Source organism: Cyprinodon tularosa, unplaced genomic scaffold, assembly GCF_016077235.1.
Source record: "Cyprinodon tularosa strain WSP-4 unplaced genomic scaffold, ASM1607723v1 ctg197, whole genome shotgun sequence".
In the NCBI taxonomy this organism is placed as follows: domain Eukaryota; kingdom Metazoa; phylum Chordata; class Actinopteri; order Cyprinodontiformes; family Cyprinodontidae; genus Cyprinodon; species Cyprinodon tularosa.
The window spans coordinates 2321279-2333962 of NW_024038720.1; the positions used below are offsets into that span (position 1 = coordinate 2321279).

A 12684-nucleotide genomic window follows, 5' to 3' on the forward strand; every position below is an offset into this window, starting at 1 on the left:
TTTCAGTTGAAAAATATTCTATAATGGCCGTATAGGATTGTTGGATGCTACCACTCAGATAAATCAGTGGAAGCATATGTTTGCCAGATGAAGTGGTGCAGCTCTCTGAATTACACCAAGATGTTAAACGTGTGGGTGTTTTCTGTTTTGCCAGGTACTATTGGCTGCAAACTTTAGATCGTTGTTTTCTTTTAGAAAAAAAAAAAAAAAACAGTATTAAAAGAGTAACTAAGTTGTTAGTATGAATTAGCTTTATGGAAACTGCCAAAAGTCCCCACCATTTTAAATGACTTAGAAAAAAAAAAAGAGTGGAAAACAGTTCCTGAAACTACAGGTGCTTTACAGAACAACACTGTTATCACTGTGTTATCAGAGTCACTGAGGGACATGTAGATGAACCAGAGACCCTCTAACAGTTCATCTAAAGCAGAGATGTTCATGCTTCTTCTAGCTCCACCAGCACACCATCACAGTCTTTAGGATGAAGGAACATGACAGGTTTCCCATGAGCGCCTATCCTTGGCTCCGCCGACAGGGTTCTGATGTTCTTTGACTTCAGCTCAGCCACTGCGGCGTTAATGTCGTCCACCTGCAGATAGGATTCAAATCTCTGTTAATCATTCATCTGCGGTTGGTTTATCGTAAACTTTACCCTGCTGTACCATAAACTGAGCGAGTACAGAATCGCCTCTGTCAATCATCTTCACTTATGCACAGTTTATTTATTTTTTTTTTAAGTAAAATTTAAGTGAGCAAACACAATGTGAACAAACACGGATTTCAGTAACATTGTACGTTCACATTAAGGTTTCTAATTATCTTCACTATTATTAAGAGATTGTTTTAAGTATTGAGATAAAAAAGGTGAAGCTGTTTGAGGTGGTTTTCTTTAACCTTCGGTTCCAGCTCCTGAATATCAAATAGTCACAAAGCTCCATACAATAGCAACCTAATCTCTAATGCTATAAATATTTACATGCTACTTATCATAACGAATTGTAACATTAAATTCATTTCAATGTTAACTTTTATTCTCCTGATTAGCAAAGTAAAGCAAATAAGTTAGACCTGTATCTTCATTTATTAAGAAAAACACAAACATGTGTAATGTTTGTTCTTAAGGAAACCTCAGAGAGTATTTGTTATAGAATGTATTCCCTAGGTTTGGCCTGTATAGCCAACAGCAATGCAGTTATCTGCACTGTACCATTACAGCAAGAGGGCTCTGGGTTACACTCCTGTCTATATGCACTTTACATGTTCTCCCTCTATAGACCAGGGTTCTTAATGGGTATTTAAACATTTATAGGCCACCTAAAAATATACAAGTTGGATTGATTAGTTATGAGAGCTTGAAAGAAGCTACTTTTAAAGCATGACAAGTCTAAATCTTTATCAAGTAAAAAATGAAAAATATGTTGAACTATCTGTACAGGAATGTCAGATGCTGTGGGCCTTGAATTGATAAAACTGAGGGAAGTTGCTTTTTCTGACTTTACTTTTTCACATCTGGTTGAAACAGCATATTGTGCAGATGATACAAAGCAAAATGAGGGTAAAGGGTATGTAGTGGAAAGGGAGGAGGTCTAAGACCTAAAAGCTATCGCTAACAGATAAAGGGTCCTTCTCTATGAAACCAGAAACAAAAAAATAAGCAAAGGCCTAACAGGACCTCGAGATGCAGTTTTAGAGATTTGGAAACCATTTGTCTTAACATCAGGCTGTTGTGATAAGCTTCTATAATCTAAAATGGGTTCTTAGTTTTTTTCTCATGTGATTTAACAAAACAAGAATATTTTGTCTTCAGAGGTCTCTGTATGCCTATTGGTGGTTCAGACCAGAAGCGGTATCCACGGCGATTGCAGGTGGATTCAGATAGAATTCCTATACAGACTGCACAGGGAAGGACAGTGAAATGGCAAATGGTGAACTCCACGTGATGAGAGAGTTCCCAGCCCCCCTTTTTTTATGGTGTGAATAGATAGAACCAAGTTGTTGTCAAAAAGCCGCACCGCATGGAGAGAGCAGAGCGGTGATTGCTGAAGTTGAAACGAGCTGAACTTTTCTATAAAATCGCATCACAGCAGCCAATCAGGAACTGGTTGTAGGTGAAGCTTTTTTCTCTTAAAATGGAATACGGAGAAAAAAATAAGGAATGCTCTGAAGAGGTTTTAGTCGGTTTAAAAAAATTTTTTTTTCATTTAGTTGTAGAAAGATTGTTAATCATCCTCCCTTACCTCCAGCACAGAGCCCGGTCTGTCCCTGTCCAATGCCCAGCATCAGTGCTTTCTGAGGGGGGTAGATTTACAGGGAAGTTTTCAGTGTTTTTTGAGCTTTTCAAAAAATGTATGGTCTCCCCAAGTTGATTCAAAAGTTTTTCACAAGGCACAATTTAGCAGCAGTCCATGATGTTAAGTTTCACCTGTGCTTTTGTTGTCAAATGCGGACAGACAGCGATACCTTGACAGGAAATGCTATGGGATTGTCAGGGTAACAGCAGGTCAAAAACAGAGGGTCTTGGAGGCTGGTGATTTACTAAATATTAAACATTCATTCCAGCCACTACATAAAAATGCCCGCCGACATATTCAATGCCAGCACAGGAATAACATGTGATGTTATGCAGTAACTTTATATCAGGAAAAGAGCGTGTCTGCTGGGATGGCGACATCGTCGACCATAAATAAAAATAGTTCTATCTTAAAAACCAAAGCAGCACATAATAGTTTTACCTGCACAAATCAAGTAGCACTGAAAAAGCGGTCTAGATAATTTTCATTTAATTCAGAGCTTAATGGGAGATAGTTGGCCTCTGGATGACCTAAAAAATGATCCTTATTGTATCTTATCTTACATTATATCTCTGAAACAACAGTAACATAATCTTTTTTGTTTTTGTTTTATTTTAACAAATGATCATGCTTGCTGAGTTTTTTGTCAGCTTCACGTAGCTGAAAATCCTATTTGCTGACGGCATTCAGGGTGTAAACACTTAGCATTTGAATTACAGGGCGGTGAACTCCCCACGGTGTTCGCCAAAATCCACCCAAAAACTGCGTTTGGTCTGAACGCACCATGAAAGATTTAAATGTCTGCTTCCTAAAAAAAGCAGCTTTTTGAAATTAAAATCTAAAATAAAGAAATAAAAAAAAAGTAATACTTCCAAAAATAACTCAATAAGAGAAAGTCCTGATATTAGCAATCAAAACAGCTTAAAATTATGGAAAAGTCTTCTTGGTTGACATTAATAAAAGGAATAATTCAAGTTTTTCTTTCCAAAATGTTCTAATAATAGTCACCTGCTTTGAAATATAACTATAATCTTTGTTATGAGCTTTATGGATCAAACTAAAAGTGTGTTTATTGAAATCAATATCAGTTTGATTTTACCTCAATACAAATGTGGTGCATGCCTCCTGACTTGTTTTTCTGTAGGAACCCAGAGATGGGGCTCTTTTCCCCGAGAGGATGGAGCAGCTCCAGCTTGGTGTTTCCCAGTTCCACAAACACAGTGTAGACGCCGTGCTCTGGCAGGGGGACCTTTTCGCTAACGGTAGCACCCAGCACATCTCGATACAGAGCAGTGGCCTTTTCCATGTCGGGGACGGCGATGGCTATGTGGTTCAGCTTCCCCAGCTTCCACAGGGATCCAGGAACACCCCCTTGGAGGGGGGTTGATGTTGAACAGGCTCTAAGGAGGGTGACACGAGAACATCTCGAAATGCCTGCCACTGAACAAACAGAGAATGATGATGAGAGCTGGCAGAAACTTAAAAACTGGCTTTCATCAAATGAGTTAAAACTGAGTTTCTCCATTAATGGTTCGTCATTTTCTTTTAATAAATTAAGGTAAAATTGAAGTCATTGCTGAAGATGGAAAAAAATTATAAACCTAGTCCATTATCTTTAGATCTAAACTAAAGGGGAAAAAAGCTTGCATTAATATCAGTTTGTCAAGTACTTATAAAAGGTATACCCTGCACTCAGAAGTCACAATTCTGAGAAAAAAAGTCAGAATTCTGAGATTAAAGTCAGAATTCGGAGATTAAAGTCAGAATTCGGAGATTAAAGTCAGAATTCTGATAAAAAGGTAAAAATTCTGAGATTAAAGTCAGAATTCTCTTAAAAAAGTCAGAATTCAGAGAGAAGTACGAATTCTGAGACTAAAGTCAGGATTTTGATTTAAAAAAGTCAGTATTCTGAGATTAGAGTCAGAATTCTGAAGGAAAAGTCAGAATTCTGAGATTAAGTCAGAATTTTGCAATTAAAGTCAGAATTATGACTTTTTTCTCACATTATACTGAAATAAAATTTAAGTCAGTTAACTTTTTTTTATTTTTCTCAGTGGCCCTAATCCTCTTCCGTAGTTGACCAATAGAATTTAGGAAGGCTTGCTAATTAGTTACAAATTATCAAAAATTGTAAATATTTACAAATATTTGGTCTAAAGACAATGTATGCTTTTGTCAAAAATATATTTCAGTTTTCTTGCATTATTTGACGTTTGAAATTAGGTGAATGCGTTGCTCTGCATATTAAAACAAATAAAAGCTGATGTTGGTTTGCTTCATTAAAATGCTTCCGAAGCGACCTTATGAAAATGCCTTCTTTTAGACAAACTACTGATGGAACCTGATTATAGTTCTGTCCAGCTATCATAAAGTTAATTTACTGTCACTAGAAACGTGGGAGGGAAAGCCCCATAAATTACATTAAGGTAGCAACAATAACAGAGCAGTGCACTTCTTGGTGTTTAACAATAATCAGCGTAAACACGAACCTGCAACCTTCAGCATAGCGGACGCCATGTTTGTTCCGCGGAACCAAAACGCTGCAGCAACGGAAGGGTTTCAGAGAGAGTATATTTACCTGTGACACTCTCACGGGGTACACATGTGAGGGAAAATGGCTAACATAGAAATGAGAAGAGCTCTGGAAGACTGTCTCCAGATAATAAACGACAACACTTCCCAGCCAGAAAACTTTCTGAGGCAAGTACCTTGTGCCGGTGAAAGAGCCGTTGTATAAAGTTCCGCTATTTAAATTAAACGTTTACCCCGCTAACGCAAGGCTAAAGCTAAATGCTCTTGAGTGTAGCATTATCGAGTTAAAATGTAGATGTATTGCAACAAAAATGCGTAACGTGGGAGCAAAATACAGTCGATTGAAGCAAAATTAGTTCGGTTCCACGAAGCAACATGCATATTAGTATGCAATATAGTATGCATAGAGGAATTTGTGTTCCTATAAATTATTTACATTCTATTTGAAGAGTGTGTATGTACACTATATTGCCAAAAGTATTTGCTCACCTGCCTTGACTCACATATGAGCTTAAGTGACATCCCGTTCCTAATCCATAGGGTTCAATATGACGTCGGTCCACCCTTTGCAGCTAGAACAGCTTCAACTCTTCTGGGAAGGCTGTCCACAAGGTTTAGGAGTGTGTTTATGGGAATTTTTGACCATTCTTCCAGAAGCGCATTTGTGAGGTCGCACACTGATGTTGGACGAGAAGGCCTGGCTCTCAGTCTCCGCTCTAATTCATCCCAAAGGTGTTCTATCGGGTTGAGGTCAGGACTCTGTGCAGGCCAGTCAAGTTCATCCACACCAGACTCTGTCATCCATGTCTTTATGGACCTTGCTTTGTGCACTGGTGCACAGTCATGTTGGAAGAGGAAGGGGCCAGCTCCAAACTGTTCCCACAAAGTTGGGAGCATGGAATTGTCCAAAATGTCTTGGTATGCTGAAGCATTCAGAGTTCCTTTCACTGGAACTAAGGGGCCAAGCCCAGCTCCTGAAAAACAACCCCACACCATAATCCCCCCTCCACCAAACTTTACACTTGGCACAATGCAGTCAGACAAGTACCGTTCTCCTGGCAACCGCCAAACCAAGACCCGTCCATCAGATTGCCAGATGGAGAAGCGCGATTCGTCACTCCAGAGAACGCGTCTCCACTGCTCTAGAGTCCAGTGGCGGCGTGCTTTACACCACCGCATCCGACGCTTTGCATTGCACTTGGTGATGTATGGCTTGGATGCAGCTGCTCGCCCATGGAAACCCATTCCATGAAGCTCTCTGCGCACTGTTCTTGAGCTACATGAAGTTTGGAGGTCTGTAGTGATTGACTCTGCAGAAAGTTGGCGACCTCTTCGCACTATGCGCGTCAGCATCCGCTGACCCCGCTCCGTCAGTTTACGTGGCCTACCACTTCGTGGCTGAGTTGCTGTCGTTCCCAAACACTTCCATTTTCTTATAATACAGCTGACAGTTGACTGTGGAATATTTAGGAGCGAGGAAATTTCACGACTGGATTTGTTGCACAGGTGGCATCCTATCACAGTTCCACGCTGGAATTCACTGAGCTCCTGAGAGCGACCCATTCTTTCACAAATGTTTGTAAAAACAGTCTGCATGCCTAGGTGCTTGAATTTATACACCTGTGGCCATGGAAGTGATTGGAACACCTGATTCCAATAATTTGGATGGGTGAGCAAATACTTTTGGCAATATAGTGTATGTATGTATGTATGTATGTATGTATGTATGTATGTATGTATGTATGTATGTATGTATGTATGTATGTATGTGTATGTATATATATATATATATATATATAGACAGATTGTTTGTTTGGGTTGTGCCTTTGCATGATTATGTCATTATTTACAGTTTTATCTTGGCTAAGATTACATTATATGAGGAAAATATGCAGTTGTGATTTTCTGTCAAAACAATGTCCCTGCTACTGAATTCAAAGTGCTTGAATCTATGACATTTTACTCTGTAGTCATAAGTCTGCTGTGACGGTTTACTGCCTGAGACCTTTCTGGCGCATGAAAAACACCAGTTTATAATACTTCTTGGAATATTAGTTGTCAGTTGTTGCACTCTAATCAGTTCTTTGCATTAAATGTGCACAAACTGATATTGCAATGATATACATCTTTGATGTTGTGCATCAGTATATAATGAACACCTGTTTAGTTGCTTGGTTTTATTCTAAAAGTCTGTGAGCCAAGAAGTTTTGGAATAATTTAAATGAAAGTTCAGAATTAAACTTTAGTTTTGAATGTTTTATTTATTTTTTTTGTGTGTGTGTTTGGGATCACAAACTTGCTGTTTTACTGATGTGATTTGCTCAGGTAAAATATACCCATTTAAAATGTATAACTTTAACAGTGTTTCTAGATCTAACGGATTTTACATTTGCTTAAACTTTTACAGTCTTCAAGATGGACCTGCAGCTAAATTTACTTCCCTCACCAAGACCCTGTATGACCTCCAGAAATCTCAGGAGCCGGCAGGATACAAGGGCAGCCCGCTAGCTCAGTTGGTTGTGGAAAACTTTGATGAGGAGCAGATTTGGCAGGAGCTGGAGCTGCAGAACAATGCTGTAATGAAGCATTTTAAAAATGCCATTGATGAGGCTTTAGTTAACAAACTTACTTTGCTGTCAGATGATGATGATGAAGAAGAAGAAGAGGAGGAACATGACGAAGAAGAGGAGAATGGAAAGGAGGAAGGAGAGACGGATGAAGAAAGTGACACTAAACAGTCTTCTAAACAACAAAACAAAAAGCTGGCAGAGAGAGAAAGAGACTCTGATGATGAAGATTCTGATATAGATTTTGATATGGATGCTCTTGAGAAACGAGAAAAGCAAAAGAAGCAAGGCCTGAGGACTGGGCCCAAAGGGAAAGTTGTTCCCTCTGAGGTCGATGATAAATTCTTCAAACTGTCAGAGATGGAGTCCTTTCTCGATGAGATGGACAAACAGGAGGAAAAGGAAGAGGGAGAGGATGATATTAACTACTTTCAGGACCTTCCTTCCGATGAGGATGATGATGATTTGGACTTGGAAGAGATAATGTCCTCCAAAAAGAAAAAGAAAAACACCGTATGTACATCACACTCTACATCAGGGCACGGTGATGCAGATGAGGAAAATGTATTGATTCAGATTTTCTTGGCAGGCAAAGAGCTCCAGGGATCTCAAGTACACTGACTTCTTTGATGCGGTGGACAGTGAAGCAGCTAAAACTGATGAGCAGTCTGATGGAGAGGATGACGAGATGGCGGATAGCCAAGATGATGATGAAGAAGATGATTATGATGATGAAGATGAGGCTGATGTTGAGTAAGTGAAAGCAGAGGTATTTGATGTTTTAACCATATGTCACAGAAACACTTTAGATTGATGGCTGCATGTCTGTGTTCTATGATAGAGACGAGAATAGAGGTTCAACTAAAGCATCTCAAAAGAAGGTGACTTTTGACCTTTCTGTGGAAGAGGACGAGGAGGAGGAAGAAGACAGCGAGGGAGAGGACATAGAAGAAATACTTGGAGGAAAGAGTACGAACTCTGAGAAGTCAGAAGTCAAGTCATCTTATGAGAAGCGACAGGAGAAGGTAACGAAGCTTCTAGGGATGGGACGATTTATGAAAACCATCAGAATCGTTCGGTTCGACTGTCTCGGTTCGGTTCGACTGTGTTTCGTTCGGTTCATGCGCTGTTCCTTTTTCTCATAGAGGAAGAGATTACACTCCAGAGCAGAAGGTGGCAGTGCTGCGACCAAAGCCAACCGCCAGTAGTAAACAAGAAGAAGAAGAAGCGAAGCAGCGTAGCCGGGTGTAGCAGAAAAAAATCAGTTGTTGTGGAGAATTGTGTCGGACTGGCGAGTGGGAAAGAACAGGAGTTGGAAGACACGCCAGCAGCACTTTATAGGGCTGCTGTATGGGAGCGCTTTGCATTTAGAGTGACCTACGATGACGGCGGAAAGAAAGTTGTGGATAAAAGTGCAACAGTGTGCAAGCATTGTGCAACACGTTTTGTTTATGCTAACAGCAACATGTCATGCTAACCCCGAAATCCGTCATACACCGTCAGCAACCCCCGCTCCGCCCCGCTGCGCTCCAGAACGGCTGCTCAAAGCAAAGCCTACAGCCTCCACTGTGGCTTCGTCTGCTCCCCTCTGAGTACCTTGGAGATGGTAGAGAGCATGCGCGAGATGATTAAATTCAAAGCAGCAAAACATACGGAAATGATCCAGAGTTTCTGCGGATCATTTAAAATAATTACAATCGATTATTTTTGGGGGGATTTTTTCATTAATTTCATAAATTTTTATGGGATTTCGGTGTAACAATCAACATGTATCGAATCGAACCGAAAACCGTGAATCGAACCGAACCGTGGATTTTGTGAATCGTTCCACCCCTAGAAGCTTCAGATGCTGATTTGATTTATTACTAATTTTGACATCCATTTCTGGTACCATAGGTTAGATTTTTGAAATAAGGCAACATCAAAGCTGTAGAATAGACATGTTGAGTCTAGAGCTGCCACTAACGGTTACTTTGCTAATTGATTAATTGGTCTTCGGATAACAAAAGGTTCCTCAAAGATTTTTTTTTGACAGAATTAAACCAGGTGAAACTAAAATGTTCAATTTGAAGAGTTCTGGATAGATCATATTGACAGACAAAAGCTTTTTTTTGTTTTTATTTTTACCATTTTGGTATAATTACTGCTCTAAGTGGGTAACTCTGACAGCTAAAGACATGTTTTACTGTCTCTATACTCCAGTTAACAATTAATCGATTACTGATTAAGTTGGTGATTATTTTGATACTTGATTAATCATGCTTAATCCGATTGTTTTTGCCCTTGTTGAATCGGAAGGTTTTCCATGTCAATTTTTACGTTTTTTTTTTCTTTTTTTGCTGTTTCTGTATCCTGTGATGACAACACGTTTTGAATCATTCCTTGGACAGAAAACGCTTGATCACTACAAGTTACCCCATCTCTTTACAATTAATTTAAATTCAAAGGAGTTTTCCATTTGGTTTTAATATACAGAGCCAATTCAGAACATTTCGTTTCAATGCACTTTCAAAAAAAAGTAATAAAAAAAAAAAGAATGGATTCAACATAAGTCATATTTTTAGAAGAATATGTGAAAGAATGTTCACTGTAATTTGCTAATGGTGATTACTGGTCTTCTACCTTGCAGATGTCCCAAAAGATCCAAGAGCTGGAGAACGCAGCTCTGGCAGAGAAACCATGGCAGCTATCTGGAGAGGTAACGGCGCAGACCCGTCCAGAAAACAGTATGCTGGAGGAAGATGTGGAGTTTGATCAGGCATCAAGAATGGGTGAGTGAGCATTTACCTGCTTTCGGATATGTAGAACTATAATCAGTTACTGTGTCACCAACATGCGATATACAGCAGTTTAAGTTGCAAACCTTTAAGATAAACCATATAATGTATTTTGTTTTGCTTTTTTTAGCCCCTTCCATCACTGAAGAGACCACCCTCCTGCTTGAAGACATTATCAAACAGAGAATCAAAGACCAAGTCAGTCAAAGAAGCGTTTGGCTACCTTCTCAGTTTTATTATTATCCTGTTTATCAAACTCTATCTTTATCTTGTGTTCATATCAGGCATTTGATGATGTAGAGCGTAAAGAAAAGCCTAAGGAGGAAGTTTTTCAATACAAAAAGCGACTGACTTTGGACCATGAAAAGAGCAAGCAGAGTCTAGCAGAAATCTATGAGCAAGAATACATCAAACAGACTCAGGTTTGACCTTAAGCTTATTCACATTTGTGCTCTATCACATACAAACAAACAGCATCCATGGTATCATTGTTTTTATTTATCAGAATAAGACAGAGCAGGAGGAGAACCCATCTCATGTAGAGATTCAAACGCTAATGGACACCCTCTTCTTGAAGCTGGATGCCCTTTCCAACTTCCACTTCACCCCAAAACCAGTGAGTTTTTATTTTTGTCTGTTTAAAAAGATGCCATCTAAACTAAAATATAATTTATTTCAATATGAAATAAATGTAATTAAATAAAAAGAAATATTTTAATGAATAGCAGAACATTGTAGATGCTAATGATGCTAACCATATTTGTTTTCTCTAACAGCCTGTTCCAGAAGTCAAGGTGGTATCTAACCTCCCATCCATTACTATGGAGGAGGTGGCTCCAGTCAGCACTAGTGATGCTACTCTCCTTGCACCAGAAGAAGTCAAGGTTTGCCATCTTCAATACATTAAGAAACCTTTATTTTCACACCAGATTTTTTGTTGTTACATTTTATAACTGTTTTGGTTCACAACAGGAGAAGAATAAGGCTGGAGACTTACTGGGCGATACTGAGAAGACATCAACCGACAAGAAGCGTGAGAGACGGCACAAGAAGAAAGTGAAGCACCTGAAGATTAAGGAGAAGGAGAAGAGGTTAAAGCTCAAAGAGGCCAGCAAAACCGGGGAGAACAAAAAGCCATCGAAGGCTGAAGTCACTGAAAACCTAAAGAAACTCACAAAGGGAGGCAAAGCCACAATACTAAAGGTTGGTTACTCTACTTGATTCTACTTTGCATGAATCAGCTTTTCTGAGATTTATTTCTTAATGTGAACAAATCTTCTAAAGACATTGCTCTATTTTTTATTTTGCAATAACTTGCACTCCTCATGCTTGTAAATAAGGAATCTTTTGTATCAAACCCACTAAGAGCAGAAGCCACTGAAAAAAAAGTTATTCATTGATCAGCACATTTTTTTTACCTGCATACCATTTTTTTGACTGTCTATTTTTAGCATTTGTTCTGGCAGCTTACTCATGTTCCTTTCATACAGGTTGAACCACACCTATTGGATTCCAAACTAAACAATTACCCTTGAATAGTTCTATGTGTTTCTGAAGTAACTTAGCTGATGCTTTCTTTTATTTCTTTCAGGATGAAGGAAAGGACAAGGCTCTGCGGTCCTCTCAAGCCTTCTTCTCTCAGCTACAGGACCAGGTCAAAAGTCAGATCAAAAGTGCAAAGGAGCAGTCTTCAAAGAAGAAGAAGAAAAAGGATGTCTCTGTCAGCAAACTCAAGCTGTAATGACGGATGTCTTTTTTTATGTTGACCCTTTTTTTTATTGTACAGTTTATTTTTATTAAACAGTTGCAATACACCAAACCTAAAAGTCTGTATAATTTTTTTTCTGCTTGTATTAAAATGTATACATTGGTCAAATGTCTTTGTGTTTATTCATCAAAAAATCAATTTCTATTTTTTTATGTATATCTTATATTAATGTGCTGCAGTAAGAATAAGTGGAGCCTTGATTTGGGTTGTGGGTCTGCCTGTTTAATAAGATTCTCTCAGCAAAGGTTAATTTTCAGTCTTAACTTTTTTTTTTAGCCTTGATTTATTGAGATCATTATTATAAAATAGATAATGCAATCTTACTGTCTCCATTGTCTGCAGCATGAAACTGACATCAAAGCAGTCTGTCATGTAAAAAAAATCAAAAATGGCTAGTAAAGCTTCACAATCATTGATATATATATGTGTGTGTGTGTCTATATATATGGTCTTGCTTTAACTACAATGTGAGGGAAGTATTTTGTAAAATATCCTACATGCGAAGACTTACAGGTACATATGGGGACATTCAACTGGTTCCTATAAAGTTCTGTTTGAGTTGGGGTTAGGTTTAGGACTAAGGCGTGAATTCAGTTTAGGTTAGGATTAGGTACATCTTGGTAATAGGGTAAGGGTCTGAGTTAGGCCATATAAAATGAATGCAACTCAATGAAATGTCCCCATATGTCATTAAAACAAAGCTGTGTGTAAATATGTGTATGTATATATATGTGTGTGTGTATATGTAT

At 38.7% G+C, this 12684-nt stretch overlaps 2 protein-coding genes across 2 annotated transcripts; one reads left to right on the forward strand and one right to left on the reverse strand.

Annotated features, from left to right (window-relative positions):
• Positions 1-201: 201 nt before the first annotated feature.
• Positions 202-4865, reverse strand: mcee (methylmalonyl CoA epimerase). The gene is made up of 3 exons (XM_038283862.1): positions 4781-4865; positions 3391-3731; positions 202-589 (listed from the first exon to the last, which is right to left on the reverse strand). The coding sequence occupies exons 1-3, from the start codon at positions 4806-4808 to the stop codon at positions 437-439; spliced, it is 522 nt and encodes a 173-aa protein (XP_038139790.1). The 5' UTR covers positions 4809-4865; the 3' UTR covers positions 202-436.
• A 40-nt stretch (positions 4866-4905) lies between these two features.
• On the forward strand, positions 4906-11993 carry mphosph10 (M-phase phosphoprotein 10 (U3 small nucleolar ribonucleoprotein)). Its single transcript, XM_038283860.1, has 11 exons — positions 4906-4991; positions 7231-7903; positions 7980-8143; positions 8232-8415; positions 10020-10161; positions 10298-10365; positions 10452-10589; positions 10673-10783; positions 10944-11051; positions 11140-11370; positions 11759-11993. The coding sequence occupies exons 1-11, from the start codon at positions 4906-4908 to the stop codon at positions 11906-11908; spliced, it is 2055 nt and encodes a 684-aa protein (XP_038139788.1). The 3' UTR covers positions 11909-11993.
• The last annotated feature ends 691 nt before the right edge of the window (positions 11994-12684 follow it).

What these genes read in the sequence shown, in the direction of transcription:
- mcee (XM_038283862.1), bottom strand. Translation starts at nt 4,808, where the DNA reads ATGGCGTCCGCTATGCTGAAGGTTGCAG. An exon ending in CGCTATGCTGAAGGTTGCAG is followed by an intron (nt 3,732 to 4,780) that starts GTTCGTGTTTAC and finishes CTGTTTGTTCAG; the next exon opens with TGGCAGGCATTTCGAGATGT. An exon ending in TGCACCACATTTGTATTGAG is followed by an intron (nt 590 to 3,390) that starts GTAAAATCAAAC and finishes TCCTATCTGCAG; the next exon opens with GTGGACGACATTAACGCCGC.
- mphosph10 (XM_038283860.1), top strand. Translation starts at nt 4,906, where the DNA reads ATGGCTAACATAGAAATGAGAAGAGCTCTGGAAGACTGTCTCCAGATA. An exon ending in AAAAGAAAAAGAAAAACACC is followed by an intron (nt 7,904 to 7,979) that starts GTATGTACATCA and finishes TTTTCTTGGCAG; the next exon opens with GCAAAGAGCTCCAGGGATCT. An exon ending in TCCACTTCACCCCAAAACCA is followed by an intron (nt 10,784 to 10,943) that starts GTGAGTTTTTAT and finishes TTTCTCTAACAG; the next exon opens with CCTGTTCCAGAAGTCAAGGT.